Raw genomic sequence first — 26,332 nt, forward strand, 5'->3', positions numbered from 1 at the left:
CATGATTACTTGATCAAAATTCAGTCGCTTGGCTATTGGCTCATATTTATGACGGTTGCAGGGTCCCCGAGTCATGTGATAGATTCCCCTTGCCTTCTTTTGCAACCATCCAGGCGCCTTCCCCTGGTACAGTCCATTCCTTGTGGCTGCCACTCCACTCAGCTCCCTCACATGGTTGGGTGGGGGTCAGATGGCTATTCAGCCAGTTCTCCCTCTCTCTCCTCTCTCCCCCGCCCCCTCCTGCTTGCTGGTCTCTCCTGCCACTGCCTCTGCTCCTCCCGTGATTCCCCTGCCTGCCTCCCTTTCTCTCCATCTTTCTCCTTCCTCCTCCTCCTTTCTCAACCTTTTCCCCCACTCCTTTGTCTCCCTTTCCTCAACCCGTCCTCATGTGTCGCTTCCCCCCCTCACTTGGTGGGGTGGAGGCCAGGTGAGCCAGGAGGCCCCACTTCCCTTCTCTCCCTTCTCCCTCAGGTTTGCCCCCAAAGAGACCCACCTATCCCTCTCGCCCTCTCTCTCTATCCACTGCTCCCCTCCTTTCTCCTGCCAAAACCTCCTCCTTTTCATTCCCTTCTTCCCCCGTGAGAGTTAAAATGGGGCAAAGCTCACTTAACAGCTGTCTCACTTGGGAGCAGAAATTTGGGGCTCAATTGTAAGTCCAGGACTACCTGTATTAGGTATCTTCATTAGGATTCCTCATTTGCTCCTTTGCCAACAGCAGCTTGTCAATCTTCAGTTCTTTAGATGCTTTGAGGGGTTCCAGAGATCTGCTGTCAGCATTCAAAGTCACCATAACAGAGTTAAGTTTCACTCCCCTTATTTATTTTTATCTCGCCTTTATTATTTTTACAAATAACTCAAGGTGGCAAACATATCCAACGCATCTTCCTCCTCCTATACCTGTGAGGCTATAAAGCTTATATCGAGTGTAATACTTGCTGAAGCCCTGCTAGGGTTCCTTGGATTATGACAATTATGTCTTAAAAGGAAACTGGAGGAAAAAAGGGGGAAGGAAAGAAAAAAAGAAGGGGATGATTATAGAATATATGGAGTTATGGACACCTACACAATCATTGATTGCAACTAACATGAAACAAACAAGCATGAAACAAAAATGGGATGAAGAGCTGTGACAGACATATTAAATCATGATTGACAGGCTTAGCTGTAAGGTATCTTTAATACTGATACACCTGAACACATGATGCTAAAGCCGATAAAGCTCCTAGGACACTTCATTTTTTTTTTTATCCAGACAAATAGAAACGATGATCAGGTTATTCCTTTATAATGACTGATTGATTGACCAGGGTGGCATAGAACAATAAAGGAAGCTGAAGTAGCAAAAAGCTAAGGAATCTCTGCTTTAAAGGCTTTCGGAGATCCCTGCTTGGCAAATAGGGAGTTTTCCAAATTTTTGTTTATGGTTATCTCTTCTTTTAGGGGAGTGTCATGCAGGTGCCTTCGAACAAACAGAAAGAGGGCAGAAGGGTCTCTCCAACCAAGGAAGCGTCTGAGAATTTATGGAGCAGAGCTGCTGTGCTGGCATCAAAAAAGCTCACTTGTCCCCCTTCGCAGTTGAGAGAGATGCGGATCCTCGTGGGCTCCTCAGTCAGGAACAGGTCAGAGCGTTTTGATGGAGATACGGCCTGGTATTTCCCTAGGCATTTCCAAAACACCCAGTGTCTGGTCTGCTCATCAACATTTGTTACATTCAGTGGTTTGCTGGCAACCCCTACAGTCCATCCTTCTCTATCTCCTACAATTACTTCCCAGAAATGTCTCCCTGTGGAGAACTTCTGACAGCCAAGGACACAAGGATGACGTACAAATCTCATTGGGTCTGAGGCAAGATATTTTCCTTTAACTGGCTCAACTCCTTTGACACTTTTCCGATCTTCCGAGACTTCAAGGAGGTCAGGATTGGCTGTGTCTGGATCCAGAGTTACATTCTCTGCAAGGGGGAAGAGAAGAAGGAAGGAAGAACAAGAATATCAGCTGCAGGCCTGGTCTGTGTCTTCACCCCCAAGAGTTTAACCGTCTTGTGTGAATGGAGTTCAGCTTCCAAACACCGCCCCGCCCCCAGGACTGGAAGACTCATTGTTCTTTTAAACAACACCTAAGCATTGCCTGGTCAAGAGTCCTCCAACTTTGGCAACTGTAAGACTTGTAGACTTCAACTAACAGAATTCCAATGGCTGATGGGGCTGCTATTGTCCAGGTCCCTCTGCTCCCTTTTCTCCAAGCACTCGGGCTTTCCCACTGTCTTAGTCCCATCCTCTGTTAACTGCCGGCCTGTTCAGCGCTCCTCTGGCCTTCTCCTTCCATTCACTTAGGTTGCCTTCGCCATCTTCCAGTCCATCTCCCTCCCCTCCATCTGCCACTAAGCTGCACACCTTCAGGATACGTTGACTACCTGTACAGCTTTTGGCTCCTCCCCTCAGCTCTTCGTCTCTTGGCTCCACTGGTCAATTCCCCTAGTCTCTAGTCTCCCATGTGGCCGCCACTCTGCTGATTACCGTCCAGCTTCGCCATCCTGGATCAAGAATTCTGGGAACTGAAGTCCACAAGTCTCACAATGGCCAAGTCCTTCAAATACTTCATAGCGCTCCACCTCTTCCAGAAGATCAGGCAGAGCAAGAGGCTGCCATGTTTCAATTCTGAACTGGGAAAAGTCAGAAGGATCCCCCAGAGGTAACTTAGGACACATGATGGGATGTGAGGAGGCTCCGTCTTTTTCTCTACGAGCATCAGGGTATCACAGGGATGTACAAAAGGGGAGGATCTTATACAGGAAACGTGTGCTTTCACCAGTCCGATGGCCCACAGAGTGGAGGCAACCCTGATGCTCCAACTTTGCTATTTGCTTTGACCCAAAGGACCTAATTTCTGCTCCCAAAGACCTGGTCTCTCACCAACTTATAGTCAGGCAGTAAAATCAAGAGGATGTTATTAGCTTGGTAGGAATTCAAGATTCCTTTCACTCCCAGGTCATATTTTCCCATTTGTCCAGGTATTTCATTCTACACCAAGATTGGCTTCAGTTTTTTAGATTACCGTATTTTTCAGAGTATAAGACGCACCAGAGTATAAGACACAGCTTAGTTTTTGGGGAGGAAAATAGAAAAAAAATCTGCCTACCAGGTATTCATCTGGCTATCGTCCTTAGTCTGGTCAGCTTCAGCACATTAGTTTGCTGGTTTTTTATCCCCTGCTTGGGGATAAAAAACAGCTTCTAAGGCACAGCTGAGAGGAAGCAGCAATGAGAAAAGCAGGCAAAGCTTCACTCGGCTGGTACCTGGTTAGGGCAGAAAAAAGCTTCTAAAGAACAGCTGAGAGTCGGAGCAAAGCAGGGAGACCGCTTCACTCGTGGGGAGTTGAGGGAGCAGGCAAAGCTGGGAAGATTGCTTGCTAGTGCTTCATTAGTGCCTCAGTGGGGCTGAAAAAAAGCTTCCAGAAAGCTACATACAGAGTATAAGTTGCACCCAAATTTTCAGCCTCTTTTAGGGGGGGAAAGGTTCGTCTTACATTCCAAAAAATATGGTATCTATAGAACGGAACGGAGCGGAGTAGCAGTAGAGGAGTAGAACAGAACAGAACAGAACAACCGCTTGATTTGGCCAAATGTGATCAGTCACACAAGGAATTTTTCTCCACTGCATTAGCTAATATTGTACATATAAATGGCAAGTAATAGTTCATAAATCATATAATCATTAAAGTTTACTGGATCATCATAGTCTTATATAGTGATTAATCCAATATTTTTCTTTTTGATCTATTATGTTTCTCTTCACGTTACTGCATCAGAGCTTAAAATAGCAAGGAAATCCAATTACTATAACTCATATTTACCTTCCTGTAGTTGAAGTCCACTTTCCAGAGTATCTGGGGAAGAAAAGGGAGGAATTCAGCATCTCATCCCTGGAATTGGAGCAACAGAAGGGCCTCCCTCAGATTCCCTGGTTTGCTTTCCTTGGCCTCAGATCAGGAAATAAGGAATAGGGAAAGCTACAAGCCAGAATGTCATTGGTGGCTATATATATATTCCATCAGGTATAAATATATTCTACTATATATGCACCTCAGTGGTGAAGCGGACTAAAGTGCTATTAAGTGCTAGCACTTAGCTGCCAGCTGCCTGCAATTAGTGCAAGTTCAAATCTCACCAGGCTCAAGGTTGACTCAGCCTTCCATCCTTTCGAGGTAGGTAAATTGAGGACCCGGATTGTGGGGCCAATAAGCCAACTTTGTATAGAACAACACGAAAGCCCTAATAAGCAGGTATATTCAAAAAAGTATGCAGGCTATTGCTATAATGCATTGTAAGCCACCCTGAGTCTACGGAGAAGGACGGCATATAAATTGGACTAATAAATAATAAAAATAAATGAATAAATTCCATATACAGGTAGTCCTCAATTTACAACTATTTTTTTAGTGACGTTATAGCAGCACTGACAAAGGAGCTTTATGATCGGTTCTCACACTTATGACTGTTGCAGCCTCCCCAGTCCCGTGATCAAAATTTGGGCACTTGGGAACCAGCTTGTATTTACGATGGTTGCAGCATCCCGTGATTCTGGGATTGTCCTCTTCAACCTTCTTGGGGAGCTTCTGACACGCAAAATCAATGCATGAATCCAGATTCATTTATCCATGATTCCCTTAACTGCCGTGATTTTCTGAATAACTGTGGCAAAAAAGTTCGTAAAATGGGGCACTGTTCACTTAACAACTGCCTTGCTTAGCCACAGAAATTTTCAGCTCAACTGAGGTCGTAAATCAAGAACTACCTGTATGTATTCCATTATACTTTGTGGAAACTTATTCTGCTTCCCCAGTGATCAGGGCATATGGATTTGGGCCAGGGGTGGGTTCCACTTACCTTCACTACCGGTTCACAATGTGCGTGCGTGCGCAGAGTGTCTGTGATGATGTCCAGGTGGATGGGCAGAGCCTCCCACCGCCGCTACTACCAGTTTGCAAGATCCAGAGCGAACCGGTAGGAACCCACCATTGATTTGGGCTACAAAGACTACAGGTAGTCTCCATTTACAATCCTAACTGAGACACTGATCCTGAAATCGATCCCTGTTTGATCCATGTGACATTGACCCAGAATCTCTCTTGGATGCTCAAAATGTCATCTAGCTTAAAACTCCAGCGGCTGTTTTTTACCTCTCAGTTTTTTCATGGCACCTTTCAGAAGCTCAGTCATATCACTGTAATCCCAGATTGTCCACTTCGGTTCTAGAAGTAAATCCACCGGATTTTCATATGTTTCCTTTGCCTGGTATCTGGCAAGACAAAATAGCAGAACAACAGAGTTGGAAGGGACCTTGTAGGTCATCTAGTCCAACACACATACCACCAACCCCTAAGCAGGAGACCCCACACCGTTTCTGACAGATGGCAGTCCGGCCTCTTCTTGAAAGCTTCCAGTGATGAAGCTCCCACAACGTCTGAAGGCAAAGCTCTTCCAGTGGTTCATTCTCCTCAGTCAGAATTTTTCTCTTATTTCCAGGTTGAATCCCTCCTTGATCAGTTTCCATCCATTATTCCTTGTCTGGCCTTCAGGTGCTTTGGAAAACAGATTGACCCCCTTCTCTCTGTGACAGACCCTCAAATATTGGAAAACTGTTGCTATCATGTCTCCCCTGGTCCTTCTCTTCACTAGACTAGCCATGCCCAGTTCCTGCAACCTTTATCAACCTGCCAATAGAAGCTTTCTAAACCATCAGATGGTGCTTGAGGATTGGCTAGCTACAGGATCCAATCTGAGTTGGTCACTGGACGTTTTGACTTCTGAGCTTTCAGACTCGTGCTGGAGCCCATCCGTAGGGAACTTCTCTCTCTCTCTCTCTCTCTCTCCAGAATGTGTGCACTGGACTGTTCTACGCATTGTATTTATGTGGTGCCTGGTTGTGTGTGGCTTTTAGTTGTTAAGTGGGGTGTTGATGGACAGCTATTAACTCATTGATTGTCATTTTCTTGTGTTGCCCTGTCCTCGGATCCTAAGTACCTGGTAAGCTGGTGGGAAATCAGCACTCCTGTTGACTGAGAAGGGCCCTGTTTCCCAGGCTTCAGTCATTTCTCTGGCTAGCTATTCAAATATGGGCACCATGTGCGACTCAGTGGATCCTGATCCAGAACTGCACTCATCCACCTTCGTCAAGTTCAAGGAGAGATCTAGTAAAGGCCAATAAGTTTCAGTTTTGGGGCTCCCTACTCTTGAAAATTCTTGTGAATCTCTTGGCCAAAACAATGGATTGTATTTTACCAAATGATTGATGACACATGACTACTATGGGTGACGTAGGTAATTAGACGATGGATATAACATTCAAACTGATCTTGATGGATTTTAGTTCTGCATTTAACACAATTCTTCCACATAGACTAGTGTCTATCTAAACTTAAGGACCTTGGACTTTCTCATTCAATCTACCTTTGGATTATGGATTTCCTGTCTGGCTGCTCTCAAGAGGGTCAGATTAGGTAATCACACCTCCTCGGCCCTTATTCTTAACACTGGTAAACCACAGGGTTGTGTGTTGAGTCCCTTACTCTATACTCTTTACGTACATGACTGCATTCTCACTCACGCCACTAATACTATTATTAAATTTGCAGATGATAGAACAATGGTAGGACTCATCTCCAGGGGGGATGAGTCTGCCTATTGAGATGAAGTGGACCAGTTGCTTTCACTGTGTAGAGACAATAATTTCGTCCTTACCACCAATAAGACCAAGGAGTTTATAGTGGACTACAGAAGGAATAGATCAGATATCCAGCCCTCGCTTATCAATGGAAACCAGGTGGAGCAAGTGGCCAGGTTTAGGTTTTTGGGTGTTATCATAAAAGAGGATCTGACCTCGGGTGCTCACACTGCAGCACTGGTCAAAAGGGCCCAGCAGAGATTATACTACTTGAGACTACTCAGGAAAAAACAACCGAATGAAAAACTGCAGGTGACCTTCTACCGCTGCACTATAGAGAGTATCTTAACTTACTGCACCTGTGTATGGTTTGCCAATTGCACCGTGGCAGATAGGACAGCGCTCCAGAGGGTTAACATCATTGCCCAGAGGATCATTGGTTGCCCCCTCCCCTCCTTGGAAGAGCTTTATAGCTCCCGCTGCCTTAAGAAAGTTCAAAACGTTCCTAAAGATCCATCTCATCCTGGGCACCCCTTTTGTTGAACTACTGCCATCTGGCAGACGGTAAATAAAAACAAGGAAAAATAGGCTGAAAAACAGCTTCTATCCCAGAGAGGTAACTATGTTGAATTCTACTGTATAGTGCAATACTAATGCAGTATCACAGGTTTTCAATTTAATTGTGTAGAATGTGAAGCATATGTGTTTTTGTTTTATTATAATTATTAGTAATAATAGATGTATACTGAAGATGGCATTTAATTTCATTGTACGAGGTGCAATGACACCAAAGTAAACTTAAATTTAAAGGTAATGCAATGAAATTGCAGATAACATCTGTCACAATGTCCCTGTAATCACAATTCAGGTGCTTGGCAACTGGCATGTATTTATGACAGTTGCATTACTTGGAATAGCTTACATCCTACAATACCTTTAAAACCATCAAACATCTGTCTCTTCTTAGAAAGGACTCAATAGGTGGAAAAAAATGCCAAATTAAATCTAAACGTCTGGTTGAGTGTGTGACGGACTATAACAATTCACCATATCAAATAATGCTAATTATGTCCTGTTGAGGTTGTCTAAGGAAATTGATGAGTATTTGTTAGCAACCAGTTACAACGGCTCTCAAAAAACTGACTCACAACCATTTTCACACTTAACATCTGTCACAGTTTCCCTGTAATCACTATTCTGGTGCTTGGCAACTGGCATGTATTTATGATAGTTGCATTACTTGGAAGAGCTTACATCCTACAATGATACCTTCAAAACCATCAAACATCTGTCTCTTCTTGGGAAGGACTCAATAGGCAGATAAAACGGCCAAATTCAGTCTAAACGTCTGGCTGACTATGCAACCAACAATAATTGATCATCTCAAATATTGCTAATTATATTGTGTTGAAGTTATCTGAGGAAATGTCTAAAAAGCCCTGAAATACAGTACGCAATCTTTACATTAAAATACTGTGAAATACAGAAAGACCTTTCCAAAATAGGAAAACTGTTGGAGGAGCTGCTGATCTCTGAGACTGTAAAGAAAAGGGTGGATTTACTTACTTCTTCAAGATGCTTCCAATGTCCTAAAAAAAAGAGAGACAACGCATTGAAAGGAGCCATTTCCTAGGCAGAAAATTAAATTCTTACATTTACAAAACAAATGAGTGAAACCTCTGGACAACTAGACACTAACAGACAGATAAAGTACTTCCATTTTTTTAAAGAAAAAAAATCCCATTGCTCTTTTTTCCTCAGCTGTTCAACCTCTTTTGGAGAGGTATTGTTTTTACTTTTTTGCCTGAGAAAAATTATACCCTACTTGAATTCAACACAATTACAGAATATATATACATATAAAAAAAACATAATAGCAAAAAGAAAAGACCATTTGAAAAACAAAACAGTGCATCAATAGAATAAAAACATGTCCTGCATTTATGCTTCCAGAATGAAGGCACTTTGGAAAATCCAGGTGGTTATAATACTTTGTAGAAAGAAATCAGTGTAGGGTTTTTCCTTGCCTGGAGATTAAGGGGAGGGGGAGACCCTACAAAGAACACCCACCACTACATCCTCTAATAGGGGACAGGAACCTCAAATTGTGAAGAATATAGAGACAGTGACCAGTACTTTGAATTCCTGCTTTTTGCATGGCCTGCTTTTTCTGTATCAAATTATGTATCTCTAATTTAAGCCAATACAGTTACTCCTTGACTAAATAGCTCATTTGGTGACCGTTCCTTTCCATAGAGTCAAATGCAGCCAGAATCCTACATGGAGACATGGGAAGGTATATCAACCTCCACAAGAGAAGAAGGGATGGAAAAAGTGATGGAGCTAGAAAAAATGACAAAATTGACTGCTTTAATTAGATATGACCCATTGCTTCTACTTGGAAGCTGCTTCTAAACTTTCTGCTTGAGATAGAAAAAAAAAGAACTCTTGATACTTGATTTTTCTTATTAGACTAATCTGTTTTTATACACATGGCTAATAATGAGTAAATATAAAAAAATAACTTGAGGCTGTAATTTTATTTTGTATTTTACTGTGCTGAAAATGTTTTGTTTTCCCTTTATCTGACACTTCCTTCCCATTCTTATCCTTCTCCGTTTCCCTATTTTCTTTATTTCCATTTGTACTTTTCACTATTATAATTTCAATTAAATTTCTGGGGAGGGGGAAGGGAAGAGTCAAAAAGAATATTCTGTGGAGGGGCTAAAGCAGGCTATTCCATTTCATCTTTGGTACACCATGATACCAAAAAAATGCTGAGACAGAGAGGAGCAATAAAGGTGATAAGGGCTCTGGAGGCCAAACTGTACAATGAATGGCAAAGGGGACACGGTAGGCTCAGCCTAACAAAGAGAAGGCTTAGGGGAAACCCTACAGCCATCTTCCAATACTTGGAAGGCTGTCATAGAGAAAAGGGCATCGATTTAATCTCCGTAGCACCTGAAGGCAGGACAAGAGGCACAGGGTGAAAACTCATCACAAAGAGATCCAACCTAAAATACAGAAGAATTTCCTGACAGTGAGAAGTATTTATCAGTGGAACAGCTTCCCTCCCAGAGTTCTGGGTGATCCATCACTGGAGGCTTCCAATAATAGATTTGTTCCGGATGGAATAAGGACTCTGCCTTCTGCAGAGAAGACCTCCAAGGTCCCTTCCAGCCCTAGGATTCTATGATCTCTATGATATTACCTGACCTGTAAGAGTTTGCTGGCTGGCTGCTGAAGCTTCTCTTCTATCTCCTGGATGAGATGGTCAAGAGAGCCCAGTTCCTCCATGTGCTTTTCCTTTCTTGCCATAATATCCTTCTCCGTTTCTTCCATTTGAGTCAATAGAAGCTTCTCCTGTCCTTCTAACCAGAGTTTTAGCTCTCTGAATTCAGCCATTACACTTTTTTTCACTTTGTCGATGCGATCCTAGAACAATAAAGAGAAAAAGCAAATGGCATAATTTTATTTTATTTTAATTATTTTATTTAATAATTTTAATTTTGTCATGATAATTAAATGGATTGCTTGAAGAATCCAAAAGTGAAGTGGGAGAATTTCCTAGGAAGAAAAAAACCCTTTTGACATTAAAAAACACAAGGGGGAAGTTTCTAAAAAGAAAAAAAAAGGCTCCAGTTTAAATGATCTCTCATGAAAATTTTCTTAGCAATCAGGGATTTCAAAAATGTAGACAGAAAAATGTTTGTGTTCACAATTTTTTCAGTGATGAAATACGATTTGCCTTAATTTATTAAGGAAGCCAAACCTATTGCATAAAACACAGCTCATGGGATAGGGGCACTTAACCCAACTGAGACTCATTCAGCCAATGGTGACATCTCAGTCCCCAGGTTAAGAACAAGTTCTGTGCCTCACACAGTCTTTAACTTTGAATTAATTTAAGTCAGAATTTGTACTTACAAACAGGCTGCCTATTATCAAAGATGGCGACTGAGGTTCTCCTTCCTATTAGCTCAGAAGCTCCTAACCGTTGGATCAATACTTACAAGCATCTCCTGCACTCTTTGCTCTGTGTCTCCTTTGTATGTAGCTATTTTTTCTTTCTGCTCCTTCTGAGCCTTCAGGCAATCTTCCACCTTGATCTGAAAAATATAAATTTTGAGTTTCTTTTCTGTAAAGAATTACATAGGAGGGAAGACCCAGTTAGAAGACCCAGTATATTCAATCATCATAAATACATGACAGTTGGCAAACGTCCAAATTTTGATCCTGTGACCATGGAATGCCTGCAATGATCACAAGGGTAAAAAACATTCTGTCACTTTTTTCATTGCCAAGGACTCCCTGCAAGGGCATTAAAGTGAGCTGCCTGAGTCTCCTGGTTGCAGTGATCCCAGAAGCATCACTGAGAAATGAAAGTTTGGGCTGATCCAGCAGGACTGATTTTGGGGGTCTGGACTCAAGATTTGGACTCCATGACAATTTCGCTCTAGAGCAAATGTGGAAAGGGAGCTGGTGAAGGGAGCCTATTTCTTCCTACAGGCAATTTCTGTTGCTAAGCAAGACAGTTAAGTGAAGTTTTGCCTCATTTTACAATCTTTCTTCCAAATGTTGTTAAGTGAATCACTGCCGTTGTCAGGTTAGTCACACAGCTGTTAAGCGAATCTGGCTTCTCCATTGACTTTGTTTATCAGAAGGTGGCAAAGGGTGAACACAAGAGCCCAGGACAACACAACAATACAATTGACAAGCATCTGAATTTTGATCAGTGACAACAGGGATGTCAACCTGTTTTTTAAACATTGCAGGCAGGGAGATAAGGGGTGGGATAAAGCAGGAGGAAGCAAGTAAAGAGGTAAAAAGACTGCGAGGGCTGGCACTGGATGCCCCTCCGCAGCGATTCCTCCTGGCTGACTCCTACCTGGAATTCCTGGAAAGCCTCCTCCGCAGGGATCACCGAGTGGCCCTTGTGCTCTTTGGATAGGTAGCAGACCACGCAGATGAGAGTCTCATGGTGCTTACAAAAGAGCTTGAGGGGCTCCTGGTGCTTCGGGCAGAAGCTCCCTCCTTCCTCCCCCCAAGGACCTCCGCATCGCCTGGCCACTTCAGCCACCCACGCCAGCTGCCTGTTGGGGAGGAGGCTGTGGGGCGCGAAGGTCTGTCCGCACTGGGGACAGGAAGCCTCCGATTCCGACGTCCCCCAACTGTGGGTCAGGCAGCCCCGGCAGAAGTTGTGGCCACACTGGGGGATGAGCAGGGGGTCCTGGAAAAAGTCCAGGCAGACGGAGCAGGTGGCTTCTCCCACCAAATCCTGCAAGGACGCTTCGGCTGCCATCGCCGCTTCCTCCGCCGGGACAAAGAAAGAGAAAGATAAGTTTCGTTTCTTTTCCTCCAAATCAGGTGACCGTCTTTGGGCTGTGCCTAGGCAGGAAACCAAAATGAATTGTTGTTCCTCTTGCGATCAGCTTCACTGGCTTCTTAAAGAAGAACTGCAGTATGTTGAAAGGAACAAATTGGGGAGGAGTAAACAGTCGCGGGACGGACCCCTGATCAATTATTATTAGCCCAACCAGCTCGTTAAGGGGGAAATTGTTTTAAAAACTGGAGAGAAGGAAGCATCCCTGGGACTAATCACCAATCAATTACAATCGATCCCAGCATCCTGTTAAAGAGAAAAAAAAGTTTTTAAAAACTGGGGAAAAGCCAAAATTCATGGGATGCTCCCCCACCCCATCAAATATTGATCCAAACATTCTGCTAAAGGAGAGGTGGGGAACCATGGCCCCTTTATGACTTGTGGATTTCAAATGGTATATACAGGGTCTCCTGTTTGAGCAGGGGGCTAGACTAGAAGACCTCCAAGGGCCCTTCCAGCTCTATTCTGATTTATTGATTGACTGATTAATTGACTTATTCGTGAGCCAGCTGGCTCAGGAATTTTGGGAGTTGAAGTCTGCAAATTATAAAAGGGCCATAGTTCCTCCCCACACACACACACTTGCTAAAGGGAAAGATATTGAAAAATCCTGGGGAGAAAGAAACATCCATAGGACAGATTCCCAATCAATTATTGTTGATCCAACCAGTTTGTTAAAGGGGAAAATGGTTTTCAAAAACTAGGAAGAAGGAATCATGTGACCAGAGGGAGTAAACTTGGAATGAAACAGACAGTAAGAAGCCCTTGATAAAAGCCCAAATCTAATGCTGCAAATGATGGGAAATTAATCTCTTTTCTTTGGTCACTTTTAATACAAATATCCAGCAGAGGAAGAACTGCCTGGACTGCCCCCTTCCCAGCCAGCCAATCAGGAAATGGACCAGGAAAAGCTCTAAAACTGGCCAAAAGTCAAGGTGAAGAGGCAGCCTGGGGCAGTCCGTACAAGGGAGATAAGGCAGAAGACTTATCTTGTAGATGTAGAATATGGAATATATAAAATGTGGAATAAGATCATTTGCTGAATAGAAATCTTCAAGTTTGAGGTGCCTTAAGGCAAAAGATGGATAGAAAGAGTTATTAGTAGTCTCAGGCCAATTTAGGAGGGGGGAGGGAGGAAATCTGGTGGGTGGAGAACATCTTAGACACCTTTGCTCTTTTTTCAAGGGCTTTTTCAGGAGGCTTCTTTAATCAGAACAGGGTCTCTGAGAGGCCATAGACAGTCCCAAGCCCCCTCCTTTATCTTGCCTTTTTGGTGGTGGCACATAATTTCTGGATGACCTCCCCAGAGTCCTTTAAATGGCACCCACAGTGGCATCATTTTGGCACCAGGTGAAGGCATTTCTGGGAAGGAAGGAAGGAAGGAAGGAAGGAAGGAAGGAAGGAAGGAAGGAAGGAAGGAAGGAAGGAAGGAAGGAAGGAAGGAGAGCACCACGAATATGACTGCAACTACAGTACTACTACTAAACAGGTTTAGGGCCTGGAAACTTTAGAGACCTAATTTATAGAATTCACATCTAAATCTCTTTTAAATATTCCCCAGAAGTGGGGAGATGTTGCAAAGCAGGAACAACCCTAGAGGGAGTCAACAAAGGCCTAAGGGAGGGAAGCCCCACCCCTTATTTGTGAGGAAGGCAGAGCTGGCTGACACCTTGAGTTTGTTGACATGCCTTGGGACACCCTGGCCGTAATCCCCATCCCTTTTGAGGTTCTGTTGGGCTAGATCAGTGACTCTCAATTTGACATATCACTACCTCAGAATTACAGGGCTCTATCTGACATTTTTGTCAAAAATGAGTTAAGAATGTGACAAGGTTCTATCTACCATGACTTAATTTTTTAACAACTTATTTCGTAAAATTTCTAAATAGATTCGCCACAAAAGCAAAATGACAAGGTTCTATTTACACTATCGCACGAAAACTCAGAACTACAGGGTTCGATTTGCAGCAGGCAATTGTCGTGCTTGGCTGCTCCCATGTGACGGAGCAAGGATGGAGCCTGCAGCGCTCCATCCTTCTGGACACGTGAATACCAAAATAATGTCTCTTTTCCATGATAGGGAAGCAAGTTCAGACTTATAGGAACCACGTGGATCCGAGTATGTTCCAGAAACTGAAGATGACCAATCGGATATGGAACTTTTAATTGCGTATTCTGTGCTTTAAGTCTATACCATTCACTAACGCTATTACAGTGCAGGCCCGGAAAATTGGAACACGGTCACCATCTGTGCCTTTGAAAACAAGATGAGGAAACTTGCTTTGCCAATACCGCCTGCTGCATCTGTTACATTGCCTGTGCCTAAGACAGAGCTACAGCAGTGGTGGATTGCCCCCCGGTTCGGACCGGTTCTATAGAACCGGTAGTAAAACCAGCGGGAGGCTCCACCCACTGACCTTGATGTTACCAGAAGCGATCTGCGCATGCGCAGAAGCAAGGCGGGTGCGCGAGCGATCCCGTTGCGAACCGGTAGTAAAGTTAAGTAGAACCCACCCCTGAGCTACAAGTACACACACTATCCAAAGCAAAACAAGATGACATAGAAAGTATGCTCAAATGGATGCTTAAAGTCGATAATGACTATTACTGCACCATTTTGAAGGAACCGTTATGCAAAACTGGGGTTAAATAGTAATTCTCGGTATTCAGACATGCATTCTTACATTTAATGCTGAACCTTCAAATAGTAATTTACAAGCATTTTATGGTCACAAAAACAAATTCGAGTTAATATCAAGTTGAATTCAGTACTTTTTTCAAAAAAATTTTTTATTAAGCTTTGTAATTCTCATTTTTATGGTGTAACTTAGTGTGACAAAGTTCTATCTGATATTCGGAGCCTCTAATATGACCCCAAGATGAGTCACCATCGGCCTCATTTTTTTTTCTTGCATGCACCATTTGTTGGTAGGCTCACCTACCAAACGTTTTCCTTCTACGTACAATGGGGTAACCAGTACAATTTTTCAAATGTTTAAGGCTCATTTCCCAAAAAATGGTTGCGACACACATAGAACCCTGTAATTCTGAGGTAGCGATATGTGAAGTCAAATAATAAGCATTTTAACATTTCCCATTTATGAGCATCCTTATGGTTACTTGATCTAAATTCAGTCGCTTGGCAATTGGCTCATATTTATGACGGTTGCAGTGTCCCCCCTTTATGACCTTCTGACAATGGGGAAATGGAATTCATTAGCAACTGTGTCACTAACATGACACATGCAGTGATTCACTTAACAACTGTGACAAGAAAGATCATCATGTAGGCGCTATCCCCAAAAGGGACGCTGGGGTCCCCTTGCCCTCTTTTTCAACCATCCAAACGCCTTCCTCTGCTACAGTCTGTTTGTTATTGGTTGCCACTCCATTCGGGTCCCTTGCTCAGGCACCTCCACTTGCCCTGCTCGGCTGGACTCTGCTGCATTGCCCTTCCAGTCGGTCCCTTCCAGAGTCTCCTGACAGCAGGTGGATTACGCGGCTGGAGGTGGTCAGACGGCCAGTCAGCCAGTTCTTCCTCTCTCCCCTCTTTATCTCTGCTGCTTGCTGGTCTGTCCTACCACTTCCTCTGCTCCTCTGTTGATTCCCCTGCCTGCCTCCCTTTCTCTCCATCTCTTTCCCCTTCCTTCTCCTCCTCCTTTCTCAGCCTTTCCTCACACACTTTTCCCTACCTTTCTCCACACTCCACTCTCCTTCACATTCCTTTCTCCCCCTTTCCTCAACCTGTCCTCATGCGTCGCTTTCCCCTCTCACTTGGTGGGGTGGAGGCCAGGTGAGCCAGGAGACTCCACTTCTCTGCCTCCAAAGAGAGTCACCTGTCCCTCTCACCCTCTCTCTATCCCCTGCTCTCCTCCTCTTTCCTGCCAAAACATCCTCCTTTTCATTGCCTTCTTCCACCATGATTCAGTTAAAATGGCACAAAGCTCACTTAACAGGTGTCTCACTTGGCAGGTCTCACTAGTCCAGGATTACCTGTATTAGGTATGTTCATTAGGATTATCTTCAGTTGTTTAGATGCTTTGAGATGTTCCAGAGAGCTGCGGTCAGCAAGCAAAGTCACCATATCAGAGTTACGTTTCACTCCCCTTATTTATTTTTATCTCGCCTTTATTATTTTTACAAATAACTCAAGGTGGCAAACCTATCTTCCTCCTCCTATTTTCCCCACAACAATCCTGTCAGGTGGTTTGGACTGAGAGAGAATGACTGGCTCAGAGTTACCAACTGGCTTTCATGGCTAAGGCAGGACTTGAACTCACAGTCTTCCTCTTCCTCTTCCAAGCAAGAGGGAAAAAGAATGTTATTGTCAAATAATGCATTTATTTCATAATGTATTTCATTTGTACCATTCTATTAACAATTCTTTTTGACTTTTGGCTTGAGAAAACTCACGTTTTCTATCTTGATAACAAATGCTATGTTTTATTTTATTTTTTTTCTGTCTTCTGTGCATCTTCTGTTTCTATGTATTGCACTGAATAAATTTATTGGCATAAAATTGTAATCCATGAGACACCTACTGTATAAAATTACAGTCAGTCTTACAATCAGTAATCCGATTGTTGTAGATAACCTACGTAAGTATAAAAAGATAGGAAAAATACTAGGATTTGTTTTTAAAAAAAACCTATGAGGCTATAAAACTTATGTTGAGTGTGATACTTGCTGAAGCCCTGCTGGGGTTTGTTGGATTATGACAATTATGTGTTAAAAGGAAACAGGGAAAAAACGGAGAAGGAAAGAAAAAAAGTTAAAGATTACAGAATATACTGAGTCATCGACAATCATTGATTGCAACTAACATTAAACAAACAAGCAAGATCCATAAATGGGATGGAGAGCTGTGACAGACATATAAAATCATGATTAACAGGCTTATCTATAAGGTATCTTTAATACTGATAAATCTCAACACATGATGTTAAAACCGATAAACCTCCTAGGACACTTCATTTTTTTTTTATCCAGACAAATAGAAATGCTGATCAGGTTATTCCTTTATAATGACTGATTGACTTACCAGGATGGCATAGAACAATAAAGGAAGCTGAAGTAGCAAAAAGCTAAGGAATCTCTGCTTTAAAGGCTTTCGAGATCCCTGCTTGGCAAAGAGGAATTTTTCTAAATTTTGTTTGTGGATGCCCCTTCTTTTAGGGGAGTGTCATGCAGGCACCTTGGCTCAAATAGAAAGAGGGCAGAAGGGTCTCTCCAACCAAGGAAGCATCTGAGAATGTATGGAGCAGAGCTGCGGTCCTGGCATCAAAAAAGTTCACTTGTCCCCCTTCGGAGTTGAGAGAGATGCGGATCCTTGTCGGCTCCTCAGTCAGGACCAGCTCAGAGTGTTTTGACGGAGATATGGCTGTGTATTTTCCTTCCCATTTCTGAAACTCCCAGCGCCTGGTCTGCACATCAAGGTTTGTTAAGTTCAGTGGCTTGTTGGCAACCCCTATACCCCATCCTGCTCTATCTCCTACCATAACTTCCCAGAAATGTCTTCCTGTTGAGAACCTCTGACAGCCAAGGACACAAGGATGATATACAAATCTGTTGCAGCCTGAGACAGAATATTTTCCTTCAACTGGCTTAACTCCTTTGACGCTTTTTAGATCTTCGGAGACGCCAAGGCGGTCAGGATGGGCTGTGTCTGGATCCAGAGTTACATTCACTGTAAGGGGGAAGGGAAGGAAGGAAAAAAAAAAACAGGAGCTTCAGCTTGAGGCCTAGTTTGTGTCTTCAACTCCCAAGGGTTTAACCCTAGAGTCTCCTTTGTGAATGGAGTTCAGCTTCCAACACCACCGCTACTACCCAGAACTGGAGGAGTCATTGTTTTTTTCAACCACACCTCACCATTGCCTTGTCCAAGGTTCTCCAACTTTGGCAATTGTAAAGAATTGTGGACCCCTGGGCAAGTCCTTCAAACCCTTCATAGTGCTCCACCTGTTCCACCCTCCATACACAATTCTCATTAGCTTCCATCTTGCATATGAGATTAATGGGTTTGGGAGTGAAGAGTAGTTGGCTTTGCCTTCAGTGAGTTGCTTTGACGGCCCAGGTTGAACAGGGACTCTGCCTGGAACATTAATCCAGAGGATCAGGCAGAGCAAGTGGCAGTCATGTTTCAATTGTGAACTGGCACAGTCAGAAGGATCCCCCAGAGGTAACTTAGGACACACGATAGGATGTGAAGAAGATCCGCCCTTTTCTCTGCGAGCATCAAGGTATCACAGGCATGTACAAAAGGGGGGGATCAAAATGGGGGATAAAAAACCAAGACTGATTAAGAAAATGTGGTATCAGAACCAAAAACAAGGTGGTTTAGGAATTCCAAAATTATTAAACTATTATAGAGCATTTAATATAAAAACAGTAGTAAAAATTTTAAAAGGAGATGTTAAACTTTGGGGTAATTTGGAAATGAAGGAAATAAAGAAGTTTCGTTATAAATGGTTTTTGGAAAGTTTTAAAAGTAAGGTTAAAATTTGTAATTATTGGTTAAATAATTTGACTAAAAATTGGGACAGAGTAGCAAAAAAATTAATACCAGATGCATTGTATTTAGGTAAACTGAAAGAGAATTGCCCAATGAAATTAAATAGTAACAGAGAGAGGATTATAATAGAAGAGAAAGTGGAAACAATTAGTGAATGGTTGAAATTTATAGAAAATGAAATGAGGAAAGAGGAAATTTATGGAAAATTAAATATTAATTGGTTTGAAAGAATTCAAATGAATAAATGGAATAGGAAATGCAAAGAAAGGAACGATGAGAGTAGAAAGGAAATGGAATTTGAAAATTTGACATCTCGAATAATAAAAGATGAAATTGGGCCAAAGGGATTAGTTAGTAAAATTTATAAAATTATTAACTTTGATAATAATTCACAAAGGGTAATGAAAGAGAATTGGGTAAAAGAATTGGGTATTGAAATTTCTGATCAAAATTGGAATATGAATTGGGTTAGCAGAATAATGAGGACATTATCAATAAGGATTAAAGAACATAATTATAAAGTTATTTGGAAGTGGTATTTGACCCCAATAAGACTTTTTCAAATGGATAATAAAGTGGATAAAATGTGTTGGAGATGTAAAGTGGAACTCGGGACATATGCTCATATGTGGTGTAAATGTAATGGGGTTGAACTTTTTTGGTCTAGGATAGAAAATGAAATATTTGAAATAATTAAGAAGAGGGTCAAATTGAAATTGGAAACCATATTATTATTAATATTGAATGAAACAACATTAACAACTGGAGAAAGAGAATTGGTGAGGATTTTGGTTATAATGGGGAGAATTATAATTGCTAGATATTGGAAATTAAATGTTGACTTAAAATTAGAAGAATGGTACAATGAAACATGGAAATTTGCATTAAATGATAAATTGACTTGTGATATTAAAATTAGAAGTGGTATATATAAAGAAAATGTTTTTTGGAACACTTGGCAACCATTTGTGGACTTTGCACTTGGGAGATTGGATGAATGGGCACCAGTACCTTATCAAAGAGATTTCTGGAAGAATTGAAGACTTCAAGTTCCTAAAACTTCCTTTCCGTTTGTATAGCACGTTGGGGGAATTTTTTTTTTCTTTCCTTACTATTGATTTTTTGTAATGATTTTTTATTCCTTTTTGTTATTCCTTAACAATAAAAATATAATAAAAAACTTAAAAAAAAACAGAAGGGGGGGATCTTGCGCAGGAAACCTCTGCTTTCATCAGTCTGATGGCCCACAAGGTGGAGGCAACCCTGATGCTCCAACTTTGCTATCTGCTTTGATCCAAAGGACCTAATTTCTCTGCTCCCAAAGACCTGGTCTCTCACCAACTTATACTCAGGCAGTAAAATCAATAGCTTGATAGTATTATTAGCTTGGTAGGAATTCTATGTGTCAGCCCTGGAACCATTTCCCACACACATATACACACCTTGGCATTTCAGGGCTGCCACAGTGAAGAAGATCGAGCTGTGGGAGGGGGAAGGAAGAGACAACTGGGGGATTGTAGCCATAATCAAATTCTTTCTCCTGAGAACCAAGAGTTTTCCCACCAGGTGCAAGGAGGTGTGGTCTCAGACTGAGTGACCCTTGGACTGTGACCTGATTGGACCATGTAATAGACTTCATGGGGAGGGAAGGGAAAACTTTACTTTTAATTAGGGGGAAACCCGAGGGGGGCTCTGAGTTGGGTTTCCCCAGATGTGCCAATATGATGTGCCTAATAAATCTATACTTTGAGGAACATGGCTGCCTTGGAGTTTTGATTCTGTTGGGTCTGTTACTTGGAACCCTGACACTATGTGCTTTTCAGTCCCACCCCATATTTTCCCATTTCTCCAGATTTTTCATTCTGTATCAAGACTGACTTCAATTTTCTAGATTATATATACATAATCATACATAATGAACAGAATAGACTAAAATTGGGATGGGATGAGATGGGATGGGATGGAGTAGAGAAGAGTAGAGTAGAGTAGAGTAGAGTAGAGTAGAGTAGAATAGAATAGAATAGAATAGAATAGAATAGAATAGAATAGAATAGAATAGAATAGAATAGAATAGAATAGAATATGGATGAAAAAATAAGGAACTTCCAGCAAATGATAGCTAAAAATGAACAACAAATTAAGATAATAGAAGAGAAATCAGAGCAAGCAGAGAAAAGAATGGAGGAGATGAAGATTAACACAGGCAGACAAGGATTTGGTAATCAACTTAGAAATCGAAAAAGCCATTTCCTGAGATTCCAGAACATTGAAGAAGTAAAAGGGGAAGATCTCATTGATATGATGGCAGAGTTGATGGCAGACGCCTTGGAGATAAACAAGAATAGACTAGACCAGACCAGACCAGACCAGACTAGAACAGACTAGAACAGAATTCTTTATTGGCCAAATGTGATCAGACACACAATGAATTTGTCTCCTGTGCATAAGCTCATAGTGTACATAGAAACAGCAAGTAATAGGTCATGCATAATAAAATCATTAAAGCTTACTGAATCATCATAGTCTTTACGGTATCTACTCCTATATTTTTCTTTTAGGTGACTCTATCATGTTAAAGTTAATGGCATAAGAGCTCAAAATAGCAAGTGATTGTGATTCTTAGAACTCATATTTACCTTCCTGTAGTTGAAGTCCACTTTCCAGAGTATCTGGGGAAGAAAAGGGAGGGATTAAGCATCTCATCACTGGAATTGGAGCAACAGAAGGGCCTCCCTCATATACCCTGATTTGCTTTCCTTGGACTCAAATCAGGAAATAAGGAATATGGAAAGCTACAAGCCAAAATGCCATTGGAGGCTATATATATATCATCAGATACACAGTATTTTTCAGACTATAAGATGCTCCAAACTATAAGATGCACTTAGCTTTTGGGGAGGAAAACAAGAAAAAAAAATCTGCCTCTGCCTCCCAGCAATTTGCCTCCTTGCAGCAAACAGCCTGGTCAGCTTCAGCACAGTCTGATTTAGCATGAGCAGCTGATTATTGGCTGTATCTGCCTCCTGGAATACCAACGATTAGCTGTACCAGTCTGTAACAGGGGTGAAATGCCCGGCTCGGACCGGCTCGGGTGAGTAGGTAGCAATGGCGGCGGGCAGTTCAGAGAACTGGTAGCAAAAATCCCTGCCCCCGCCCCCCATGCCTAGCTGAGCCGCGCGATCATCAGAGCCTTATTTTTATTTTAAATGGTTCTGACGAGCCAAGCTCTGACGATCCAAGCTGAGTTGCCTGCTAATCAAGCAACTCAGCTTGGATCGTCAGACCCATTTAAAAGAAAAAAGTTTTTTTCTTTTAAATGGCTCTGATGATCCAAGCTCTGACAATCCTAGCTGAGTTACCTTAGCTGCTGGTCGCAACGCCTGTCTTGCTTCTCTTGCTGTAATACCTGCAATCCATTACATCAGCAAGCAACTGAATCTCCCTGCCTGCAATCAAGCTCATCGGTGAGCAGCTCTATCTGCCTGCCTGCCTTCCTGCTGTACCTTCTATTGCAGGGATTTCCAACCTTGGCAACTTTAAGACTTGTGGACTTGTGAACTCCCAGCAAAACTGGCTGAGGAATTCTGGGAGTTGAAGTCCACAGGTCTTAAAGTTGCCAAGGTTGGAGACCCCTGTTCTATTGGGTAAGTTTTTTTCCCCTTTGGGAGCTTTAAAAAAATAGTTAATTGGGGTTTTTTTTAGTTGTTCTTTTTTTAGACCTAGCCATTTAAAGTTTAGGAAGTTTTAAATTTAGCTGCTTTTATATAAAAATGAAAATAAATAAAAATAATATAATATTTGTTCAGTTTTCTGAGATTTAGTGTGTTTCTGTAGTGTTTCACTCTAACTACACAAACATACAAAATCTCACAAAGCTGTATGTGGAATTTTGTGTGTGTGAAGTGTGAAAGTTGGTTTTTTGGGCTTTTTGTGGCTGTGTGAGGTTCCTGCTTGTTTCAGAGGACATTTTGGGTCTAGCACAGCTACTTTTACATTGTGGGTGAGCCAGTTGTGTTGTGTTGTGTTTTGTAGGTTAAAAAAGGGAAAAGAAGTGACATTGACCTGGCCACGCCCACCCAGTCACCTTACCACCAAGCTCCTCCCACTAATTAAGCCACGCCCACAAAACCGGTAGCAAAAAAAAATAGATTTCACCCCTGGTCTGCAGGGATCGCCATTGCCTATTGTTGCCTCTGCGTGCCCTCAATAAAATGACTTACATCCATTTTCACACTTAACATCTTCATAGTGTCCCTGTATTCACATTTCGGGTGATTGGCAACCGGTGTGTATTTATGATAGTTGCATTACTTGGAAGAGCTTACATCCTACAATGATACTTTTAAAATCATCAAACATCTGTCTCTTCTTGGGAAGGTGGATAATAATGCCAAATTCAATCTAAACATCTGGCTGAGTGTGCAACCAACCATAATTGATCATATCAAATATTGCTAATTGTGTTATATTGAAGTTATCTGATGAAGTATTTAAATAGCCCTGAAAATACAGTACGTTCTCTTTACATTAAAATATTGCTTCCAAAATGAAATTGCTGGAGGAGCTGCTGATCTCTGAGACTGTAAAGAAAAGGGTGGATTTACTTACTTCTTCAAGATGCTTCCAATGTCCTAAAAAATAAAGAGACAAAGCACTGAAAAGAGCCATTTCCTATGCAGAAAATTAAATTCTTAGAGTCACAAAATAAATGAGTGAAATGTCTCGACAACCAGAAACTTTCATTTTTTAAAAAATCCCATTACACTCTTTTACCCAGCTGTTCATCTCTTTTAGAGAGATATTGTTTTTACTTTCTTAAAGACTATTTGAAAAACAAAATAGTGCATCATTAGGATAAAAAAATCCCCTGCATTTATGCTTCCAGAATGAAGGCACTTTGGAAAATTCAGGTGGTTATAATACTTTGTAAAAGGTGATCAATGTTGGGTTTTTCCTTGGCCTGGAGATTTAAGAGGAGGGGGAGACCCTACAAAGAACACCCACCAGCACATCCCCTAATAGGGAATAGGAGCCTCAAATTGTGAAGAATATAGAGAAAGTGACCAGTACTTTGAATTCCTGCTTTTTGCATGGCCTGCTTTTTCTGTATCAAATTATAGATCCCTAATTTAATTACAGGTAGTCCTTAACTAAATAGCTCATTTTCCTTTCCATAGAAAGAGTCAAAAAGTTTACTAAATGAGGAGTTGAAAAAAGGATTTTGAATTTTCCTGAGTACAGCCAGAATCCTACAGGCAGACATGGAAAGATATATCAATCGCCACAAGAGAAGAATGGATGGAAAGTGATGGAGCTCGAAAAAATGAAGAAATTGACTGCTTTAATTAGATATGACCCCTTGTTTCTACTTGGAAGCTGCTTCTAAACTTTGTGCTGGAGACAGACAAAAAGAAACTCTTTGTGCTTGATTTTGCTCATTAGATTAATCTGTTTTATAGACATGGCTAATAATGACTAAATATGCAAAAATAAAAAGTTGAGGCTGTCATTTTAGTTTGTATTTTACTGTGCAGAAAAAAGTTGAAAGACAATGGGTTTTTTTTTCTTTTTTTCTTTATCGTACACTTCTTTCCCATTCTAATTGTCACGAGTGTTTTCAGGATTGCTGTGGCTACTTGATCAGTCACAAACAGTATGGATCCAATCAAGCCATCTCCTGTTTGCAATTAACTGCAAGCCTTCCCGCCCTAGTTAATTGCAGGTTAACTCCCCATATAAGCACGGACCTTTCTGCTTGCTATTCGGGTTTAGACGCTGTTTAGGCCTAGATGCAGAGCCAGTGCTGAAGCACATGGACGCAGAGCCCGGAGCAGAGCTGCAGAAGGGAGGAGAACTCAGCTAAGGAGTCCTGACGGCTGCAGCAGAGATAGCAGCAGAAAAGGAGCTGAAGAGCTGTGTAAAGATACTCCCACGGAGCTAGCTGCAACTGTGAGTTGAGATAGCTGGGAGCCTTTTGAAGTCTCCAATTTCGGCTTGCCTTTTGCTGAGTTGAAGCATGCAAGCCAACATCTGAACTGTTGCTGCTGGACAGTTTCCCTCCCAGGAGCTTCAAGCCACGTTTGCTGATTGAATTGTTTTTCACAGGTGACTTTTAGCTGTGAAGCCTACGCTGCTGCCCTTCTACCACCTCGATGTATCGACACCGAAGCTGTTTAGTGTCATGTTAGTTTTTTTTCTTATGGACTGTTTCGGTATTGTGGAGAGGAATTTAGGGAGATGGCCTGGCTTCATTTAACCAAGATAAGACTTTGTTGTTAATGTGCCTTTTTAAAGATATAGTGTTTTTTAAACATTTTCAAGTAAAGTATATTTTTATACAAGACTCCTCTGCTAGTTGTCACCTCCCGGCTGGACTATTGTAATGCTCTCTACATGGGGCTCCCCTTGACGAGCACTTGGAGGCTCCAACTGGTCCAGAATGCGGCCGCGCGGGTGGTTATGGGCACAATTCGTTGTGCCCGCATGACACCCCTCCTGCGCGAGCTGCACTGGCTCTCAGTGGTCTTCCGGGTGCGATTCAAGGTGTTGGTTACCACCTTTAAAGCGCTCCATGGCATAGGACCCGGGTACCTTCGAGACCGTCTTCTGCCACCAATAGCCTCCCACCGACCAGTTCGCTCCCACAGAGAGGGTCTCCTGCGGGTGCCATCGGCCAAGTTATGTCGGCTGGCGACACCCAGGGGGAGGGCCTTCTCTGTGGGAGCCCCAGCCCTGTGGAATGAACTGCCCCCGGAAATACGTAAGATCTCTGATCTCCGGGTGTTTTGCTGCGCATTGAAGACCCTGTTGTTTCGCCAGGCCGGGCTATCAACATAATTTTAAATTGGGGTATTTTAAATTTTTTGGGGTTTTAAACCGGCCAAATTTATTTAATTATTTTAATTTTTAATCACTGTTGTGTCTTGTGTTTTTCAATTGGCTGTACACCACCCTGAGTCCTTCGGGAGAAGGGCGGTATAGAAATAAAATTATTATTATTATTATTAATAATATTAGTTTTATTTCAGTCCTAGTGTGTTTGCTTGTGAGCTGGTTCACGGTTTGGGGACAACCCTCAACCCCATCCTGACACTAATCCTCCTCCATTTCTCTATTTTCTTTATTTTCATTTGTACTTTTCACTACTGTGTTTCCCTGAAAATACGACTTACCCCCAAAGTAAGTCCTAGCTTGATTTTTACATGTGTGCCCAATATAAGCCCAACTGCCATAATTAGTTAATTAATTAATAATTAACCACTCCAAGGTGCAGGAGGTGGGGCAAGGCGAACGGATAAAAATTAAGCTAGGGTAGGGATGGGGGCATGGAGCTGCCCTACTTACCTGGCCTCGCATACCCTGACACTTGCCTTGCTTTGCCAGCCTACTACTTCTGAGAATGCTTGCATGGGTCACCCCCAGCGTCTGTTTCCCCATCAGAGGCCCTTCCAGAAAGCCCTCGGCAGCTGATAACAGAGCTCTGGAGCAGAGGATTGGACTAGAAGACCTCCAAGGTCCCTTCCAGCCCTAGGATTCTATGATCTCAACTTCCTGCCTGACCTGTAAGAGTTTGCTGAGTGGCTGCTGATGCTTCTCTTCTATCTCCTGGATGAGATGGTCAAGAGAGCCCAGTTCCTCCATGTGCTTGGCCAAACCCTTCTCCTTTCTTGCCATAATATCCTTCTCCCTCTCTTCCATTTTAGTCAATAGAAGCTTCTCCTGTCCTTCTAACCAGAGTTGTAGCTCTCTGAATTCAGCCACTACATTTTTTTTCAC

The 26,332-nt window shown here is 42.2% G+C and overlaps 1 protein-coding gene across 3 annotated transcripts; it reads right to left on the minus strand.

Moving 5' to 3' along the window:
- Positions 1–797: 797 nt before the first annotated feature.
- Positions 798–26,332, minus strand: LOC148115722 (E3 ubiquitin-protein ligase TRIM39-like). 3 transcript variants are annotated; one of them, XM_087883957.1, is made up of 7 exons: positions 11,551–12,269; positions 10,676–10,771; positions 9,879–10,097; positions 8,229–8,251; positions 5,179–5,297; positions 3,853–3,885; positions 798–1,951 (listed from the first exon to the last, which is right to left on the minus strand). In XM_087883957.1, exons 1-7 carry the CDS (start codon positions 11,962–11,964, stop codon positions 1,437–1,439), a joined length of 1,419 nt encoding a protein of 472 aa, XP_087740083.1. In that variant the 5' UTR covers positions 11,965–12,269; the 3' UTR covers positions 798–1,436. The 3 variants fall into 3 exon arrangements, with proteins under 3 accessions (XP_087740083.1, XP_087740084.1, XP_087740085.1); XM_087883958.1 differs by lacking the exon at positions 8,229–8,251 and having other exon boundaries at positions 9,874–10,097; positions 11,551–12,270; XM_087883959.1 differs by lacking the exons at positions 9,879–10,097; positions 10,676–10,771; positions 11,551–12,269 and adding an exon at positions 26,117–26,332.

The sequence above is a fragment of the Pantherophis guttatus genome, chromosome 2 (genome assembly GCF_059756535.1).
Source record: "Pantherophis guttatus breed Tessera chromosome 2, ASM5975653v1, whole genome shotgun sequence".
Classification (NCBI taxonomy): domain Eukaryota; kingdom Metazoa; phylum Chordata; class Lepidosauria; order Squamata; family Colubridae; genus Pantherophis; species Pantherophis guttatus.

What these genes read in the sequence shown, in the direction of transcription:
- LOC148115722 (XM_087883957.1), bottom strand. Translation starts at nt 11,964, where the DNA reads ATGGCAGCCGAAGCGTCCTTGCAGGATTTGGTGGGAGAAGCCACCTGC. An exon ending in CAGCCAGCAAACTCTTACAG is followed by an intron (nt 8,252 to 9,878) that starts GTCAGGTAATAT and finishes TCTTTTTTTTAG; the next exon opens with GACATTGGAAGCATCTTGAA. An exon ending in TGGACTTCAACTACAGGAAG is followed by an intron (nt 1,952 to 3,852) that starts GTAAATATGAGT and finishes TCCCCCTTGCAG; the next exon opens with AGAATGTAACTCTGGATCCA.